We start from the raw sequence: 21,038 nt of genomic DNA, 5'->3' as shown, positions 1-21,038 counted from the left end.
ACACACACACACACACACACACACACACACCCCAAGTCTCAACATCAAGACAAGAACATTAGAAGTAAACATAATGTGCTTTACCTCGCATTAACCTGCCAGAGGATACCTCTTCTTGTCTTTGTCGCTCCTAAACACAAATGGGGATTGGCATAGGAAGGCTAATTAGTAAACAAGACTACAAAGTCATCCCAATTTTTTCCAGAAGTTATATATTGCTGCTTGTATAACTATAAATCATTCCTACTAAAACCTAAGTTAAACAAAATAAGATAAATTATAAAGTTTGGGGTCCAGCACTGTGGTGCAGTGGGTTAATGCCCTGGCCTGAAGCACCGGCATCCCATATGGGCGCCAGTTTGAGACCTGGCTGCTCCACTTCCGATCCAGCTCTCTGCTATAGCCTGGGAGAGCAGTGAAAGACGGCCCAAGTCCTTGGGCCCCTGCACCCACGTTGGAGACCTGGAGTAAGCTCCTGGCTCCTGGCTTCAGATTGGCTCAGCTCTGGCCATTGTGGCCATTTGGGGAGTGAACCAGCAGATGGTTCTCTCACTCTCTCTCTCTCTTTGTAACTCTTTCAAATAAATAAATAAATCTTTTTTTAAAAATTATAAAGTATGGCTACATCTATATAGCTTTGTCTAACATTAGAGCTCTTTGGTGCTTTTTTTATAAACTGTTTTGAAATTTAATCAATCACCTTCACAGTATGGGGGCAGTTAACTATCATTTGTCAACAATCACATTGAGTTCCATGGCTAATTATATAATTTGGCCAGACTAGAAATATCTGAAATATTAAAAAAGAAAATAAATCAGTAATCTGTTAACTATTAAAAATTAATCCTCTCTCAAAGGCAAAATAAAGTAGAACTCTCTCATATAACATGACAGATTTCATTGAAAAGCAAAGATGATAGGGGCAGACGCTGGAGAACAGAAGGTTAAGCTGCCATCTGCAACGCCGGCATCCCATTTGGGTGCTGGTTCAAGACCCAGTTGCTCCACTTCTAATCCAGCTCCCTGCTAATGTGCCTGTGGAAGTGGCAGAGGGTGGCCCAAGTCTTTAGGTCCCTGAACCCATGAGAGAGACCTGGATGAAGCTCCTGGCTCCTGGCTTTGGCCTGGCCCAGCCCTGGCCATTACAGCCATTTGGGGAATGAACCAGCAGATAAAAGATCTCTCTTTCTCTGTCAATTCCTTTCTCTATGTGTAACTCTTTCAAATAAATAAAATAAATATTAAAAAAAAGTGTGATGAAATGGAAACAAAAGTTCCTTATGAAAAGAAGCCTACCAACCATGACAGATTCTTTCCATTTCTCGTGAATCACTTTAGCCAGATTCAGATCTATGTGAACCACACAATCCTCAACTGTTAGAGATCCTAGTGAAAGAGAGAGAAAGAAAAGAAAATGCAATCATTACTCATTACACATTTACAAGAAATATACTCAATCACCATATATATCATAAAACTAATTTGTAGTCTTAATTTCTAACTTGTGTTTCTATTTATTAAATCTCATGGAGTATTTTTCTTTACATTATATTGCATTGTCTTCACGTTTCTTGACTGGTGCAATTATACAAAGCTTCACAATAAATCTATTTAAGTTATTCATTTATATTAGTTTAAATATATTTAATTAATTCATATCTGTCCATTACTTGAGACTTTGCAATAAGTGTATTTTAAGAAATTAATTCTTGCCTCAAATGTATCTGGAATAGCACCAGAAAGAATTCAAAAAGGTTTATGTGTACAAATAAGCGAGAAGTAAACACCAGAGAAAACACACTCTCTCTCTCTCTCTCTCTCTATATATATATATATATGATAAATAAAAGCTCTAAATAAGTTTTCTCTACTTCTTCAAATTACATCTTTTAAAATCCTCTAGAAACATGTATCAAAAATAAGCAATATGCTCAGGCAATGCTAATTACTTTTACATTTCAGTTAATTCATGGGATAATTTTGTAATCAAAACAGAACCCTCTACATTCTATTCACCCAAAGATACACATGTACGTAAGCTACTTTTTCCTTACCTGAATCAATACCAACAGGACCAAATAATTCATTGAGTTGAAAAGCCAGTTCAGGGGGTAATGCAAGTTCTAGGCAGTCTATGGTCAGAGATTTGGCCATCACTGGGGTTGGATTCAACATCTCAGTTTTATCTTCCTCACTAAGGCCAGTTGACAAACTACTCCCTGCCATTAGAATTTTCTCCATTTCCTGTTCTTCTTCAGTGGTAAATTCTTCTGTGTTTGCAAATTTTACATATTCCTTCGGAAGATTTTCCATTCTCTTTATTTCAAAAGAGTCAGTAAAATCAATTTCTTCATTTAATTCAAGATTTGAAGTGTTCGATATAGAGTTTAAAATGTCAGACAAATTTAAAGAAGAATGAACATTTTCTCCAGTTTCTGTGGCTACTAGACTATTGTCTGTTTCACTCACATCTTCAGAGGAAGCAGCTTTTAGGACAGCTGGTAAAGATGGCTTGAAGTTGTATAAACTTGGAAGTTCTACCTGACTATTTGGAAGTATTTCATCATTACTCTTTGCATCAACAGCAGCACTAGGGAACATACCCATCGCTAATCCAGGTTTTTCAGGAGTTGTAGTGCTTATTTCTGCCTGCTCTGAGTTTTCTCTTTCTGCATCACCGGGAGATTGTGTATTAGTGTTACTGACACCAACACCATGGCTAAATTCTGGTGCAGAAGAATTGGAATCTTCTTCAGCTCCTCTTTGGCTGATAATCTCCTTCAAATTCAGTCCCAGGGAAAAGGGCCCAATTTGTGATTCATCACATGATTTTTGAAAATTCTCAAATTCAGTATCCTCACATAATTTAGTTTCAGAATCCAATAAAAGGCTTGTGGCCCAAATAATATCTTTATTACACCTCTCATATAAGTCTTTTAAGGCTTCTAATGAAAAGGACCCAAATAGTTTACAAAGAATGTTAAGATTTTCAGATTCATCAGCACTGGTGAGCTCACTTTCTTCAACATACGTGCTTTTATCATACATTACCCTATATGGAATTGTTTCCTGAACATCTGCTTTTGTGTTAATATTGAAAGTTTTTGGTTTGAACCCATCTAATCTTCCTGTTAATACTTTGATAGAATCTGAAACACCAATTTTATTCTTTTCTATTTTCCATAACAGAGCAAAATCCTGTGGCTCAGTCTGGGTACATACGCCAACTTCTATTCCAGGAACTCCTTTAGGCATCCCCTCAGAAAATTCTGCTACAGTCTGTGGTCCTACTACTGCAGGAAGAGCTGATGCACTACTGGTGAAAGTAAAAGGCAGTGAGTGTTCCCCACAAGTCTGAGTTTCACAGCTCACCTCACTGGGTAACATTTCCGAACTTCCTAGAGTGCAGCTACCGAATGTTTTTAGTTCAGGGCTTGTTTCCCAGCAGGCCTCCCGTGCTGTGTATAAAGATATTTCATTCACATCGTCATTAGTTCCAAAGTCTGGGTTGAGTTCATTTAAACCAGACCTTGGCATTCTTGATCTATGCTCTCTCTGAGCTAAAGACTCAGGCGAAGGCCAGTCACCCACAACGTTGAATGAGTTGCTCTCAGTATTTTGGTAAGTTTCGTATTTACAGCTATGGAAGGATTCTGAGGCATCATCACACTGTGACTTCCTGCCATCCCCTGTGCATTCATGTGAAGAGCCTCCTTGCTGGGTAGGGTCTGTATTCACAGATACACTACTATCTGACACTTTGCGTGACTGAGGGCGACTGAACTTTCTGTCGCTTTGTACATATGAGGCTTTTTCAGTTTTTCGGTTCCTTTTTGTTCTCTGACCCATGGTCTTGTCAACTGGCCAGTCACCAACAAAATTTGGAAGCTCCTGTCTTGGGAACTTTTCCAAAGTGGATTTGCTTTTTTGTTTAGCAAATGCTTTTTTCTTTACTGTGGCTCTTTCTTCCAATATTTCATCAGGTGAAGATTTTTCATTTTGAAGTGGTACAGTATTTGCAGGATCACAGTCTTCTTGATTACTTTCATCATAGCAACTATTTGATGACACTCTCTCTATAGAACTATCAACATCAGTTGTACTGCATTCTTTTTCAGACATCGTTTCTACTTGTTCTTCATTTTCACTTTTGTCTGTTGTTCCAAGCTTGCTTTCAGAGGCAGAGCAATGCATATGTGAAGTTTCCTGAATGAAAGCACCCTGGGTATTCATCGCACTTATTTCTTTTCCTTCTCTGTTTAAATCTGCACTAAGGAGATGCGGAACATCCTCAGGCAGCGTAGTTCCTTTGGTCACTTCAAGAGTCTTATGCTCAATTAACTCCAGGTGCCGCAAAGGTGAGGATAAAACATTTTCTTCTTTGTCAGAGGTAGTATCGTCACTGATTCTTGAGCTGTAAGATTTTTTTTTAAAGTATCATAAAAAAATTCTCTTAATGTCATCATAAGTACTACAATTTAGAGAAGCATTCAACTTAAGGCAGTTAACATTTACTATTCTAGAAATAAACTGGAGTAAAATTATAATAATCTTGATCTTTGCCTAATACACTATGAATATAATCTTTCATTGTAATCCCAATAGTTGACACAATGCTTGGCAATATGAAGCACTCAAATCTTAATAACAAATGTTTAGTATTTATTATGCATTAAATATTAAAGTTGAAGATAGAAATTTGTTCTTAGGAGAGGACATCACCTGTCTAGTTTCTTTTTTAACTATTTAAATACACTACTTGTAAAACTAGTAGGTCTGGGGCCAGCACCGTGGCACAGCAGGTTAAGCTGCCACCTGCAATACAAGCATTCCATATGGGTGCCAATTCGAGTCCTGGCTGCTTCACTTCCAATCCAGCTCCCTGCTGATGTACCTGGGAAAGCAGTGGAAGATAGCCCAAGTCCTAGGGCCCTTGCACCCATGTGGGAGACCCAGATGAAGCTCTTGGCTCCTGGATTCAGCCTGGCCTAGCCCAAGCCATTGGAACCACTTGGGGAATGAACCAGCAGATGGAAGATCTCTTTCTCTTTCTTTCTCTCTCTCTCTCTCCTCTGCCTTTCAAATAAAAAAATAAATCTTTGAAAAACCAAAACAGCAGCCTGCGCTGTGGTATAGCAGGTAAAGCTGTCGCCTACAGTGCAAGAGAATTCTTATTTGAGGTACCCGTTGTTATGAAAATTTTTTTAAGATTTATTTTTTTATTTGAACGGCAGAATTCAGAGAGCCAGAGGCAGAGAGAGAGAGAGAGAGAGAGAGAGGTCTTCCATCCTCTGGTTCACTCCCTAAATGGCCACAAAGGCCAGAGCTGGGCCAATCCAAAGCCAGGAGCCAGGAGCTTCTTCCGGGTCTCCCACATGGGTGCATGGGTCCAAGGACTTGGGCCATCTTCTACTGCTTACCCAGGCCCTAGAAGAGAGCTGGATCAGAAGTGGAGCAGCCAGGACTCAAGCCAGCACCCATATGGGATGGCGGTGCTGCAGGTGGTGGCTTTTACCTACCACACCACAGTGCCGGCCCCTATACAGGATGCTGGCACCGCAGGTGCTGGCTGTTAGAATTTTTAAAACCATCCCCAGATGTTAATTTCAAACTCAAGCACTTCTATCTACATAACACTTTCACTTCAGTGATATTTTCCTATTCAATTTGTCATCTCATTTTTCCTTCTTTCTTTATTCTAGAAGCTCTCCAAGGCCCAAGTTTCCCATGAAGCTTTCCTACATGAAATCATGCCTAACATTAATTGAAGTTTTCTAGATGTCAGATGCTATCTACATCCTTTACACATACGAATTCATGCTCTTGAGAGTCCAGCGAACACAGTGTTATTATTGCCTTCTGGCAATGAGGAGCTGAAGCACACAGAGATTTGGTAACTTGTCAAAGATTACAAAGCTTTGGGACTTGTACCCAGGAAATCTCTGTAACACTGCTTCTCAACATTCATGAATTTTGCCTTTTCCACTCTGAATTACTTTTTTTTTTTTTTTTTTTTTTTTGGACAGGCAGAGTGGATAGTAAGAGAGACAGAGAAAGGTCTTCCTTTTGCCGTTGGTTCACCCTCCAGTGGCCACCACGGCTGGCGCGCTGCGGCCAGCGCACTGCGCTGATCCGATGGCAGGAGCCAGGTGCTTCTCCTGGTCTCCCATGGGGTGCAGGGCCCAAGCACTTGGGCCATCCTCCACTGCCTTCCCGGGCCACAGCAGAGAGCTGGCCTGGAAGAGGGGCAACCGGGACAGAATCCGGCTCCCCGACCGGGACTAGAACCCAGTGTGCCAGTGCCGCAAGGTGGAGGATTAGCCTAGTGAGCCGCGGCGCCAGCCCCACTCTGAATTACTTTTAAACAAAACTTCTTTCCTCCATCATAAAATTTGGGCAAGTTAGACCTATACATATATTTAGGCTCTTTTTCTTTTATTTTCTAAAGAGCTTGTATTTTCTTTCTTTTAATATTTATTCATATATCTTTATTTACTTGAAAGGCAGAGAGACAGAGACAAAGATCATCCATCTACCTTTTCACTCCCCAAATGCCCACAACAGCCAAGGAATCCAAAAGTGTCTCCCACACAAGTAGCAGGGACCCAAGCCATCACCTGGTGTCTTCCACAATTCACATCAACTGGACGCGAAGCTCAGACTTGAAACTAGGCACTCTAACATGGGATGTGGGCATCCCAACCAGCGTCTGAAACACTGCACCATCGGTCCACCCCTTAGGTTCTTCTTTACTCACGTATTCAATTGTTTATATGTTTTAAATGCTCGGTACTATCCCATAGCTGAAAGGCTATGACTTCTATTATTTAGTAGAAGCATACCATCTATAATAATTGTTATGGTACTAGCTGGAAAGAGTATTTTTTCTCTAAAAACTAAGACAATTGAGAAGTGATGTGAGTCCATGCAAAATAACAACAGTGAGGAGAGAAGGGAAATACTGGAACAACAGGAAATTACTTAAGGAAGATAGGTGTTTTCACAGTATGGTCATAAATTCTCAAAACCTTGAGGACAAGAAAAAAAACTCGTGTCACCTCTCACACACACACTGACTTCTTTTGCTTATATCTACATGCATATCCCACTCCAGGTGAGACTACACCAAAAATCGTTGTGAGCTAAGCAGGGAATCAGTCAGGGATGAGGAGCTAAAAACTGCCAACTCCTATGCCGTGTGCACTGCCCAAATCCCATCACCTTCTGTGCCAATTCAACATGGCTGCAGACTCAGCACACCCACTCCTCATCATGCAGCTAAGCCTTACCAGATGCCATGACTCTTCCCTGGAGATCAATCACCATGTAAGCTGCAGTCTCACCCCAAACCCTGCCTCCTTTGAATCTTCAATCAGGCCTTGTCCTGAGCACTGTCTCTGCACCATAAAAAGGACCACCCCAGGCTGAAGGGGGGCAGTGGCCCACATTCATGTCTGAGTATGTACTATCCCTTTGCCTTTCAAGTCCTGTTTTTCTTCTTACCTCTATGTCTCCTATTGTAATCGTGCACACAGGAAGACAACAATCTGGACTAAACCTAGCTCAGAGTCTTTCTGAGCCCAGCTGGGGCTCTCAATTCCCATAACATAATTCAGTGGACCTATTCCCCACAAGAAATCCTTACAAATAACAAAAATATGCCTTACTTTTAAAGTTAAATAGCAATGATTTTCCAACCTCCAAAGTTACCATATTAAAAAAAAAAAAAAAAAGTTGACACAGCTGTTAAGACCCTGGCATGCATTTCGGTGTGCCTGGGTTCCATTCTATCTCCACTTCCAATGCAGGTTTCTGCTAATGTGCATCCTAGAAGGCAACCTAGAAGGTGATAGTTCAAGACCATGGGTCCCTGCTACCCACCTGAAAGACCCAGACTGAGTTATAGGCATCTGGCTTTGGACTGCCCCAACCAAGGCTGTTGCCAGCATTTGGGGAATGAACCAACAGATGGGAGAAATCTCTTCATCTGTCTGTCTCTCTGCCTTTCAAAAAAAATGAAAATAAAGGTCCGATGCTGTGATGTAGTAAGTAGGTTCTGCCTCTGCCTGCAGCACCAACATCCCATATGGGTGCCAGTTCGTATCCCAGCTGCTCTTCTTCCAATCCAGCTTTCTGCTTATGGCCTGGGAAGGCAGTGAAAGATGACCCAAGCGCTTGGGCCTCCTCACCCGCATGGGAGACCCAGAAGACTCTCCTGGCTCCTGGCTTCAGATCAGCTCAGCTCAGGTAGTTGCAGCAATTTGGGGAGTGAACCAGTAGACAGAAGATTTTTCTGTCTCTCCTACTCTCTGTAACTCTACCTCTCAAATAAATAAACTATTTTTTTAAATGAAAATAAATAATTTTTGAAAAGATATTATTTCAGATTGAATTTCTGTACACAAGGCAGTTTAAGTTACCTAGGAATTCCATCCTCACAAGAATATGCACACAACTCAATACGTTCAATTTTCTCTGGAGCCAAAGAACTCATGATTATTGGCACAGAAACAAAACGCTGATAATGTTCCAACATTCTTGTTATTTTTTCTTTGCTTACACCATGAATATTACGCCTGAAAATTTCAGAGAAGAAAAAGGTAGAAAGAATATTAATTAAGCTTTTAAAAAATCAAAACACACAACATCCAGAACAATGATATATAAGAATACCAAAGCTAGTTCAGTATGACACAAAATATACTATTGATTCTAACTTTCATTTTAGCCAAGATTTTTTAGACTGCCACTTTTTTAATCATTCTACATAATCTTTTCCAAACACTCTTTATCAACTCAAATACAACTACCAGGACTGAGTTAACTTTAAAAAAGCTATTCTCAAGCTTTCCAAAAAAATCTAAGAACATGACAATCATTTCAAAGCTTTAATTAACTGTTAAGTAGTAAAACAAAACAAACAAAAAAAATACCAATGTATAGGCTTCCATATATGCCAGTATGGCAAACTAGATGTCGCAAAGGGCCCTCTTATTACAATAAAACTAGGTCCCAAGAATTAAACTAAACATAGGTTTTACTACATTTTAAGTTCAAACAAAGAAAAAACTTCCTAGTATTTGAAGTCTCTACATGTCCAATTATGAAGTCTGTTATTTGTGTTTTTGCTCATGGTGCTAAGTTCTTTGTAAGTTTTTACTTATGAGGTCATATTTGGTTAAACTTAAATAAAGGGTATCTGGAGGCCTTAAACAGAGGAGCTTTTATTTATACAGCTATGGGATTTGTTTTGCCAGGAGGCCAGATGATATGCTTTAGTCCTCCAGTGCCCTGTCTTAATGAAAATATCATTTGCAACTTGTCTTAAAGAATATATCTCACTTGTAACTCTCGTATCTTGGGTTGGATTCAAGGTTTCATGTCTAGATCTCACAGCTAATATTTGTGTTTGCCATTTAGACAAATCTGGCTTTCATATTTACCTACCTCAATCTTGCCTGGTTTCAGATCACAGAGAAGCAAAGAGATAGAAAATATGAAAGAGAGGTTAAGAGACATAGACACAGAGGACAGAGCAAAAAGTTCTAATATGCATCAAATCCAAGTCCCAGAAAGAGAAGAGAGTTCATGGGACAGAAGCAATTTAAAGAAAAATGCCAAGAATTTTCCAGAGCTGATGAAAGATTAATCCTCTCATTTCAGAAGCCCAACAAATCCAAACAAGATAAAAAAAAAAATAAGAAGAAATTCACAACTGGAAACACAGTACTGAAACTGTCATTCACCAAAGACAAAGAGATGATATTAAAAGCAACTAGAAATAAAAAAAAAAAAAAAATTAACTAGTCATCTAGAAAGGAAGCAACAATTAGAATGACAGCTGACTTCACAACAACAATAGAAGTCAGAAGAGAGTTAAAAGTTATTTTCAATAAAAGAAAATAACTGTCAACCAAGAATATATAAATACAGCAAAATATCTTAAAAGAATGAAGGCAATACAAGGATTTTAAGGTTAAAAAAGAGAGAGTGTGACTCTCCCCAAGCAGGCCTTCATTATAAAGAAAATTTTAAAAGATGAGTATTAGGCAGAAGGAAATTCCCAGATGAAAGGCCTAGATGAAGGAGAAAATGAAGCACAAAGCAGTAACTACATGGAGAAGGAAAAACAAACACTGTCTTTACATTCTGGACAATGAAGCACAGAGTCAGATAGTTATATGAATAACCAAAATATCAAAAAGAAGTAACTTTACCTATTAAAAACCAAGATGGGTAGAGGATTTTGTTTTTAAACCCCAGCCATAGTGGTTACAAGAGATACAACTAAATATAAGTATATTCAAAGGTTGAAAGTAAAAGTAAGAAAACGAAATAACACTCAAATACTAACTACAAGAAAGCTGGTATAGTTCTACTACTATTAGACAAATTAGACTGTAAAACAAAATTTACCCTTAAAGATAAAAGAAAATCACTGGAAAATCATCAAATAAAAGGTTCAATTAGAGTGATATAAAATCTTAAGCTTGCATGTACTTCAACAAATACACTCAGAATATATAAAGCAAACATGGGCAGAACCGTAAAGAGAAACTGACATGGTCAACATAATACAGGTTCCCGTTCTCTCACAATGGGAGATTTCACCATTTCTCTCTCAAATAGTAATACATCAGGCAGAATAAAAAAATTAGGAAAGCAGATGTGAAAGGAAAAGTGAGCAACAGAACTAAAGGTTTGATTTAATGGATACATTCATATGCTATAATCAGCATACATATCTACACAGCAAACATGGGACATTTATAAAAAGTTGACAATAAACCAGGGCATAAAATCTTTAAAAATATTAAGAATTTAGTATCACACAAATCACACAATCTGACCTGTTGCAGTTAATCTGAATATCAATTTGTGAAAAAGATAAACACTCATCTGTTCAAGAAATTTAAAAGCAGTTATAAATAACCACCCAAGACTTAAAGAATAAAACTAACCAAATATAAACTAGAGAATAACTAATAATAAAACAAATAACATATATTAACATTCTGAGAGCAGCTAAAGTAGTAATAGGGAAATTTATGCCATCAAATTCTCATTGTAGAAAATGTTCTAAACTCTCATGTAAAGAAGTTTAAAAAAAAAGAATAAAAAAAGCAGATTTTTTAAAAAGTAAAGAAGATAGAATAAAGAGAAGCAGAAGAGAATTAAACATAAAACAAACTTACATTAAAGAAGATCAACTAAGCCAAGAGTTATTTGAAAAGGTCAATTTCTAAAACTGATTGCTGGTGATAATTTTAAAAATTTCTTAACAAGGAAGATTATGTGAACAGATTAGGATTGACAATAGGAACTTTTAACTCAACAGGGATGTAAAAATAGAGAACTATAATTGTTTTAATAAAGTCTTCAAAAAAAAATTGAGAACTACAGTACGAGGAGGAAATTGCAACTGAATCTTCTCATAAAACAAACATCAACTCCAGACAGCTTTACAAGTAAGTTTTATCAAACATTCAAACTAAGATAAATTCAGAAAAGAGAAAAAAAACTTGCCAATTAATTTTTTGAATTAGAACCATGATACCAAAGCAAGGCAAGGCAGGTCAAGGAAGGAAAAACTAAAGGTCAATTTCACTCATTCTCACAGGTGCAAAAATCCTAAACAGAAACCAAATCCAGCAATGTCATAAAAGGTTAATAAAAAATTAAGTACTTATATATGTCACAATATGGGTGCTCAAAAACATTATGCTAAGTGAAAGATGACAGACATGAAAGGCCACAAATGATTCCATTTATATGCAATGATCAGAATAGGAAACTCCACAGGGACAGAAAACAGATAAATGATTGCCAAATGGGGGTGGGAGATAGGGAACTAGAAGTAAGTGCTAGCAGGTATGGAATTTCTTTTTGAACAGATGCAAATGTTCTGATTAGACAGTGGTAATGGTCACACAACATCATGAATAATACTTAAAATGGTTTTTTTAATATTGAAATGAGTTAAAATTACCAAGAAAAACAGCCCAGCCAAAATTGTTAGGGCTATGTCTCAGAGAATACAAAACAGAGCAATAACATTGCATTGTCCATACCCTGAGTCAAACAACCAATAAAGGAAAAAGCAGGGGAGGGGAATGAAATACCACTGTACTACCACTGACCGGTATTCTAAGTCACTTTGCAGCTACAATAACTTACCTGTCCCAACTGCACATGATTCCAGTGTGCCAAATCTGAAAGTCTGTTCTAGCTTCAGATATTAACACATTATTAAAAGGTAATAAAGTACTGACTTTATAAGATAACTGGAATTATTTGTTAGAAATAAAACTTTATAAATTCCTCATAAACAACGAAAAATTTATTACCAGTTTTAAAATGTCAAGCTTAATATCTAAATCAATTTTGCTTTATTCATCATTTGTGAGGAGAAAAAAGTCTAGTTGGACTTTCTATTGTTTTACCTTGCAAGTTCTTTTGGCTTGAACTTCCACCATGTGTCTGGTTCCCGGAAAAGGACCTTATATTTATGTTTTTGAGACTACAAAAATGACAAAAACATTTAAAAATAATTACTTCCATATAATTAGATTGTTTTCAAAATCAGATTAAAAGCGAAAAGAATCTCAAAGATCATCTAATCTTCATGATGTGTGAAAGTGACAAAATACACAATCCTTTGTACCCAGCAATTAACTTTCAGAAATTTACATACTGATAAATACTTATATAAGAGTGCAGAGATAAACATATGAACAAAAATACCCAGTTCACCTTATTTGTAATAGCAAAAGAATACAAACAGCTCAGGGATTATTAATACAGAACTGGCTAAATAAATTAACATACAACCATAAAATAAAAGTATTACACAATAATTCTGTAAATTCTACATGTGTTAATGAGAAAAGGTCTACAAGATAAATTGTTAAAAAAGTAAAGCAAAGAATTTTCACTTGGAGGTGGGCAACTGGCCTAGCTGTTAAGATGCCATTAGGGACATCCACATACTAATTGGAGTGCCTTGATTTGGTTCCTGGCTCCACTTCCAATTCCAGATCCCTATTGACACATACCCTAGGAGGCACCAGATGATGGCTCAAGGGGTTGAGTCCTTGCTACTCACAAGGGAGACCTGGATTGAGCTCTCGGCCTCAAGGATCACTGTAGGTATCTGAGAACTGAACCAGTGGATGGGAGATCCGTCTGACTCTCCTCAGTCTCTACCTCTCTGTCTCTCTGCCTCTCAGATCAATAAAGTAAATAAAAAGAATTTTCACTTGAGCGAAAAGGATTATTCACACATTTGGAGATGCATAGAAAACTTCCTGTGGTGTAGCAGGTTAAGCATCCGCTTGCAACGCCGGCATACCATACGGACACCAGTTCAAGAACCAGCTGTTCCACTTCCAATCCAGCTCCCTGTTAATGTGCTTGGGAAAGCAGCAAAAGATGGCCCAAGTCCTCAGGCCCCTGCACCCACATGGGAGACTCAAAAGAAGCTCTGAGCTCCTGGCCCATACTTGGCCACTGCAGTCACTTGGGGAATAACCAGCAGATGGATCGATCTCTCTCCTCCCAGTCCCTCATCTCTCCTCTTCCCTCTGTAACTCTGCCTTTCAAATAAATATATATATTTTTTAAAAGGGGGCCAGTACTGTGGCATAGTGGGTAAAGCTGCCGCCTGCAGTGCCTGCATACTATATGGGTGCTGGTTTGAGATCCAGCTGCTCCACTTCTGATCCAGCTCTCTGCTATGGCCTGGGAAAGCAATAGAAGATGGCCCAAGACCATGGGCCCCTGCACCTGCGTGGGAGACCTGGAAGAAGCTCCTGACTCCTGGCTTCAGATCGGCACAGCTCCGGCCATTGCAGCCAACTGGGGAGTGAACCATTGGATGAAAGACCTCTCTCTCTCTCTCTCTCTCTCCTTTCTGACTTTTAAATAAATAGATAAATCTTTAAAAAAAAAAATTTTCTGGAAAGATCCTCAGAAATACTATTAAAAGCCTCTACATTCACTCTTACAGTTTGGATATTTAACACACACAGGCGTTAAGTTTTGTAATTTTAAAAATGTTTCGGGGAGGGCGCTGTAGCGCAGCAGGTTAAAGCCCTGGCCTGAAGCGCCGGCATCCCATATGAGTGCCAGTTCTAGTCCTGGCTGCTCCTCTTCCAGTCCAGCTCGCTGCTGCAGCCTTGGGAAAGCAGTGGAAGATGGCCCAAGTCCTTGGGCCCCTGCACCCACGTGGGAGACCTGGAAGCGTCTCCTGGCTCCTGGCTTCCAGTCGGCACAGCTCCAGCCATTGCGGCCATCTGGAGAGCGAACCAGCGGATGGAAGACCTCTCTCTCTGTCTCTACCTCTCTCTGTAACTGTCTTTCAAATAAAATAAAAAATACTAAAAAAAAATAACAAAAAAATGTTTCAAACAACAGCTCATATTTTTAGAAGCTCTACAATGGAACAGTCAAATCTTACCCTTGTGCACTGGCTTCATCCCCTCTCTTCAGAATAACTGAGCTTAGGAATTCTCCCCCCTCTGAGGCATCATTACAATTTCATTCCCTCCTGAATCAACCCCACCAACAGACGTACACCCATCCAGTTATTTCTCTTATCTCACTCCTCATTACACTTCCCCTGCCAGTCATATCTGTCTTTCCCCTGTTCCCTTGTGAAGAAAATGTCTCAAAATTACTACATTCTATCTCCAATTCCTCTCCTAGCTTCTCTTAAATACACTCCATTTTACTCCTCCATCAAAATTGAGTATAAAAACCAAGGCTTGGAATGGGCGTTTGGCACCGTGGTTAAGATACTGCTTAAAAAACCTGCATCTTTTACTGAGTGCCTGTATTCAGATCCCAGCTCTGCTCCCATTCCCGTTTCTTGCTAATGTGCACCCTGGGAGGCAGCAGGTGGCCAGCCAAGCACTTAGGTCCCTGCCACTCACGTACAAGACCTAAAGTGAGTTCTAGGCTCCTGGCCTGGGGCTGACAGAGCCCCGACTGCTGTGGGCATTAGGGAGTAAACCAGTCAATGGAAGATCTCTGTGTCTGTGGACCTTTGAAATAAATGAAAATGATGAAAAGGAAATTATTCTCTATCTTCTCTCACTTGACCTTCAAAAACAGCATAACTCCCTCTTCTATTTTCTTCATTACTTACTCTCACTACCATATGGAGTATTCTCAATCTTTTGTGCTAGTCCTCTCTCTGGAGCACACACAGAGCACTTCAGATTAGCCCTTGGTCCACCACTCTTTGTCTACAACTCACTTCCTTGGTAATGTCACTCCTTCCCTTGTCTTTAAATATCATATGAGGGTACTTCAAAAACTTCACACACACACACACAAAATACACGTTGTTCAAAAATGAGGGGCCAGGGCTAGTGCTATGGCATAGCAGGTAAAGCTGCCACCTGCAATGCTGGTACCCCATATGGGCACCAGGTTGAATCCCAGCTGCTCCACTTCCAATCTGGCTGTCTGCTATGGCCTGGAAAAGCAGTAGAAGATGCCCCAAGTTCTTGGACCCCTATACCCACGTGGGAGACCCAGAAGAAGCTCCAGGCCTCTGGTTTTGGTTTGGTGGAGCTCTGGCTGTTGCAGCCATCTCTTTCTTTCTCTCTCTCTCTCTCTCTCTCTCTCTTTGCTTCTGCCTCTCTGTAACTCTGCCTTTCAAATAAATAAATAAATCTTAAAAAAAAAAAAAAAAAAAAAAAGGAGGGGCCAGCGCTGTGACAGAGATTGGGCTAAGCCTCTGCATCCCATATGGGAGCGGGTTCTAGTCCCAGCTGCTCCTCTTCCAATCCAGATCTCTGCTATAATCTGGGAAAGCAGCAATAGATAGCCCAAGTGCTTGGGCCCCTACTAGCTCCTGAGTTTGGATCAGCCTCGCTCTGACTATTGTGGCTATTTGGGGAGTGAGCCAGTGCATGGAAAGACCTTTCTCTCTATCCTTCTATATGTAACTCTACCTTTCAAATAAATAAAATCTTAAAAATATAAGCATCAGATTTCAATTTTTTGTACCCAAATACTTATCTTTTAATGCCATTTCTCCATGAACCCTCTAAAGAACCTCTGTATATTAATAACTCTCAAATCTATGCCAGTAGCCTTGAACTTGTTCTTGAACTCCAAACTTATAAGTGCAACTACTTAACAAATTTAACACATTCAAACCTAAATTTCTGAATCCCAATACACCATATCCACCCCAAAACTATTATATGTGATTCCCTATCTCTCTCAGCTAATGATAACCTCAAATCACACAGGCCAAAACCCAACTTTGATGTGGCACTTAACTCTTTCCCATTCAAATCAAGCTAACAAGAAATCCAGTAGGCTTGCCTTCCAAAAGACGTCTAGAATCTCATCACTACTCACTAGCTTCACTGCTACCATGTTAATCTGAGCCACATTATCTATTATACTAATTCTGTTACAGGGGCCGGCACCGTGGCATAGTGGGTAAAGCCACCGCCTGCAGTGCCAGCATCCCATATGGGCACTGGATTGAGTCCTGGCTGCTCTATTTCCAATCCAACTCTCTTCTATGACCTGGGAAAGCAGTAGAAAATGGTCCAAGTCCTTGGGGTTCCTGAACCCACGTAGGAGACCTGCAAGAAGCTCCTGGCTCCTGCCTTTAGATCAGTAAAGCTCTGGCCATTGCAGCCATCTGGGGAGTGAACAAGTGGATGGAAGACCTCTCTCTCTCTCTGCCTCTGCCTCTCTGTAACTGTATCTTCCAAATAAATAAATAAATATATTTTTTTGACAGGCAGGGTTAGACAGTGAGAGAGACAGAGAGAAAATCTTCCTTTCTGTTGGTTCACCCCCAAAATGGCTGCTATGGCCGGCGCAGCACAGCGCGCTGATCCGAAGCACAGCGCGCTGATCCGAAGCCAGGAGCCAGGTGCTTCTCCTGGTCTCCCATGAGGGTGCAGGGCCCAAGCACTAGGGCGATCCTCCACTGCCTTCCCAGGCCACAGCAGAGCGCTGGACTGGAAGAGGAGCAGCCGGGAGAGAAGCCGGCGCTCCAACCGGGACTAGAACCCGGGGTGCCAGTACTGCAGGAGGAGGATTAGCCTAGTGAGCCACAGCACCAGCCAATAAAAGTTTTTTAAAAAAATTTTGCTATAGTTCTCCAATTGGTCTCCCTGCTTCTAGTCTTGTCCCCAAGTCTGTTCTCAACACTGTACTACAGAAATCTTATTAATTCTCAAATGACGTTACCGTGCTCAAAATCCTGTTAGAGGTCCCCCTCAAATTCACACTCATATACTGAAACCCCAATATCCAAAGTGATGGTATGTGAAGATAGGGCCTTTCAGCAGTTAACTAAGACGAAATGAGGTCATAAAAGTGGGGCCCTGATACAACAGGATTAGAACCTTTTAAAGCAAAAATACCAGAGTTTTCACGTCCTCGCTTGTGTTCATACACTTGTGCTTTTTTCTCACAGCAAGAAGGTGGCCATCTGTAAGCTGAAAAGAGAGCCCTCACGAGAAACCAGCACTGCGCAACATGATCTGGGACTTCTAGCCACCAGAAATGTGAGCAAAGTGATTTCTGTTGTTGAAGCCACTCAGTACTTTGTTATGATAGACACATTAGCAGAGAGCTGAACAGGAAGTGGAACAGCAAGGACTCAAACCAGCGACAGAATACGGGCATCATAGGCAGCAGATTAACCCACTGCCCCATAATGCTAGCCCCTCAAAACAACTTTAAATGCACACACACAAACACAAAAGAGAAAGAAGAGAATGTGAGTTTAGAGACCTTTTCAACTCTCATATGAAAAGGAAAATCTTAATAATATACTATTTGGAATTTGGCTGACACATCAAATTGTATGACAGCCCAGAAGGGAAGCAATGTTTATTTGTAAAATTCATCCTTCTTATAAAATTTACTTAATTTATTTGAAGAATGGAGAGAGAAAGAGACAGACAATGCTTCTATCCACTGGTTTCCTCCCAAATTCCCACAACCAGGACTGGACCAAGATGCATATCTGGGGAGCCATGATCACAATCCAGGTCTCCCATGTGGGTGCATGACCCCAGTTAACTGAGCTACCACTGCTATCTCCCAAGGTCTACAATTAGCAGGAAGCTGAAGTCAGGAACCAGAGATAAGTATCGAATCCATGCACTCAGTGTAGGATGGAGGCATCCAAATTGCTAGGCTCACTCTCTCTATACATGTGTGCATGTATATATATATATATATACACACATATACACACACACACACACTTTTTTTTTATTTGTTTAATGCAAAGTAATAACTTTTGGCTGCTGTCACAAAGAATTCTTGACTGCTCCCCTATTTATCCCCAATTCACTACTTAGCTATTTTGCAAGTAAGTCAGGGTAGTAACAGACTATTACTCTGATAATCTTGCTACTAAAAGAAATTAAAAGAAATCCTTTGTTCAACAGTAACTGCTTCTCCATTTCCATATGTTTAGACCTTTATAGTTCTGAGTTGGGAAGAGCAACCAATCAATACTAGAAAAACAGGAGCCAGCATTGTGGTGTAGTGGGTTAAAGCTCCAGCATCCCATATAGGCAGCAGTTTGAGTCCCAACTACTCCACTTCCAATCCAGCTCCCTGAAATTGTGCCTGGAAAAGCAGTGGAGGATGGCCCAAGTCCTTAGGCCCCTGTGCCCATGTGGAAGATCCAGAAGAAGCTCCTGGTTTCAGATCAGCTGAGCTCAAGCCACTGAGGCCATTTGGGGAGTGAACAAGCGAAAGGAAAACCTCTCTCTCTCTGTCTCTAACTCTCTCTGTAACTCTTTCAAATTAATAAAATAAATCTTAAAAAAAAAAAAACTAGAAAAATAGCTTTATATTTTGAAGTATTAGGTAATAAAAAAAAGGAAGGAAAAATATTATCAAAGACTGAAGGCTAAATTAAAGTAAAAAACACAGGAATGTGAGACTTTCTTTATCTTCTACATAGGAAAATAAATACTGAAGAACCTTCTAAGATGATGGCAGAAAGCAAAGGAAGAACTACAGAGAAGTTACATAAAGGCAAGGGGGACAGCGTGCCCCTACAGTGAATAGATTAGCCCAGAAATTACGAACTCCCAAGGCCAGAAATTAAACCAAATGTCAGTTCCCAATGCAGTAAAATTAAACCTTCCTCTACTTCCTCTACTGCCCCTGCACAGAAGGAAAATCTCTTTTGCTTTCAAAAGACACAATTTTCTTCACCAATGTAAAGACTCAATCTACTAAGCAGCACAAATACACTGGGTATAGCCAAGGAGGTAAACATGGTATTGATATGTTAAGAACAAAAAAAGGAAATACAAACTACAGTCACTAAAGAAGCATAAACTGTGTTTCCATGTACCAGACATGTACTAATAATGAAGAACAAGCAAAAAAATAGTCTATATTCAAAAAAGTCCCATTTACCCACTTACTCAAATATATATAATTGCTATATGTCAACTACAGGGTTATACCTTGAAGATTCAATGATAAATAAAACGGTAGTCCAAAGCTCAAGAATATATAAATGACTTAAAATCAAATTCAATCCATTGGCCTGTTACAAAACTACTTCAAAAAGTTAATTGGAAATGAAATTAACAGATAAGTTTTAATGCAAAAAAATGTTTTTGAAATCCATATATAGCTTTTTCTTAACACATAAAATCTTTACACACAATATTCTTAACACCCAAGATTCCTTCATTTATGCACATACACATACCCAAGGGGGATTCAAAAGGCCATGAGGAAGCGATATTTGGCTCAGTGGTGAGTACACCACTTGAGGCACCCTCATCCCACACTGGAGTCCGTGGGTCTGAGGCCCAGCTCTGGCTCCTGACTCCAGCTTCCTGTTAATTCAGGAATGCTGTTCATTGGGAAGCAGCAAGTGATGGCTCAAAGAATTGGGTCCCTGCCATCCACATAGAAGACCCAGATTGAGTTCTCAGTTTCTGATTGCAGCTGGCCCAGCCCCAGTCATTACAGGCATTTGGAGAGTGAACTAGCCAATGGGAGATCTGTCTGTCTCTCTGTCTCTCTCTGTGTATCTCTGTCTCTCAAAAATTTATATTTTTTAAGATGTTCACAGAAAGTCTGCACTTTTTATTTCAGAGAAAAAAAGAGAGCTCCCCCAACAGATGCCTACAACCACTAGAGTTGTTGGGGAGCCAAAGCCAGCAGATAGGAACCGGATACAGGTCCCCATGTGGGTGGCAGGCACTTAAATACTTGAGCCATCATCACTGCCTCCCAGGGTTTGCATTAGCAGGAAGCTAGAGTCAGGAGTTGGAGCTGGGAATTGAACTCAGGAAGCAGGTGTCTCAATCATTAGGCTAAACTGCTTCCCACGCTCTCTTTTAATTTTGTTTTGCCACACACATCTTAAAGTCCATATATATATATATATATATACACACACACACATATACACACACACACATATATATGACATAAGATCATAATTTTATAAAATTTCATAAAAGATACCAAGAAACAAAAACAATCTCAGAAACCTCATTTGTATTGTACTGAGATTCTTAAGTACTTAAAACCCACCTGTATAATAAACACTCCCCAACAATTCCAAACCTACTGTTACAAACCTAGGAAAATTTATGGTACAAACCATAGCAACATATGGCTTCATTTCCCATGCCTGTAGATTTGTATTATCTATTATTACAGGAGATACTTTCTTTTCAAATGCTTCTTTTGCTGAAAAATACAACAAAAATATTACTTATAATAATATTAAGTATTACCTTCATTTTTTAAAAAATCTGATACTGCTTTCACAATTTGAACACTGTGGGCATGTGATAATTTTACTTAGTATATAAAAACACAGGTAAATGTTGAATAGTAAGTACGAAATTTATATAGTAATCAGAGAAAATTATATCATGCTAAAAGCAACATGTTTTCCTGAACTGGATTCTGAAACACAAAAGGACCTAACTGGAAATAATAAAGTACAAGGGCTGGCGCTGTGGCACAGCAGGTTGAAGCCCTGGCCTGGAGCACAGCAT

General features: G+C 39.6%; 1 protein-coding gene across 8 annotated transcripts in view; it reads right to left on the bottom strand.

Annotated features, from left to right (window-relative positions):
* Window positions 1–21,038, bottom strand: part of N4BP2 (NEDD4 binding protein 2) — a 130,630-nt gene that overhangs the window by 66,221 nt on the left and 43,371 nt on the right. For 7 of the 8 annotated variants that reach the window (XR_016228865.1, XR_016228866.1, XM_089325353.1 and 4 more), the window contains 6 exons: window positions 20,636–20,724; window positions 12,444–12,520; window positions 8,421–8,576; window positions 2,055–4,414; window positions 1,301–1,386; window positions 85–130 (listed from right to left, as the gene is read on the bottom strand). Coding sequence is in view for 5 of the 8 variants with exons in the window: in XM_089325353.1 (XP_089181479.1) it covers window positions 85–130; window positions 1,301–1,386; window positions 2,055–4,414; window positions 8,421–8,576; window positions 12,444–12,520; window positions 20,636–20,724 (2,814 nt within the window). In the remaining 3 variants the exon portion in view is untranslated. Of the gene's footprint in view, window positions 1–84; window positions 131–1,296; window positions 1,387–2,054; window positions 4,415–8,420; window positions 8,577–12,443; window positions 12,521–20,635; window positions 20,725–21,038 lie in introns of all 8 variants that reach the window. The other variant, XR_016228867.1, reaches the window with a different exon arrangement.

The sequence above is a fragment of the Oryctolagus cuniculus genome, chromosome 2, assembly GCF_051225735.1.
Source record: "Oryctolagus cuniculus isolate XC-2025 breed Fujian yellow rabbit chromosome 2, ASM5122573v1, whole genome shotgun sequence".
Taxonomy (NCBI): domain Eukaryota; kingdom Metazoa; phylum Chordata; class Mammalia; order Lagomorpha; family Leporidae; genus Oryctolagus; species Oryctolagus cuniculus.
The sequence above is the reverse complement of the archived record's forward strand: the minus strand, read 5'-3'. Positions and strand labels throughout refer to the sequence as shown.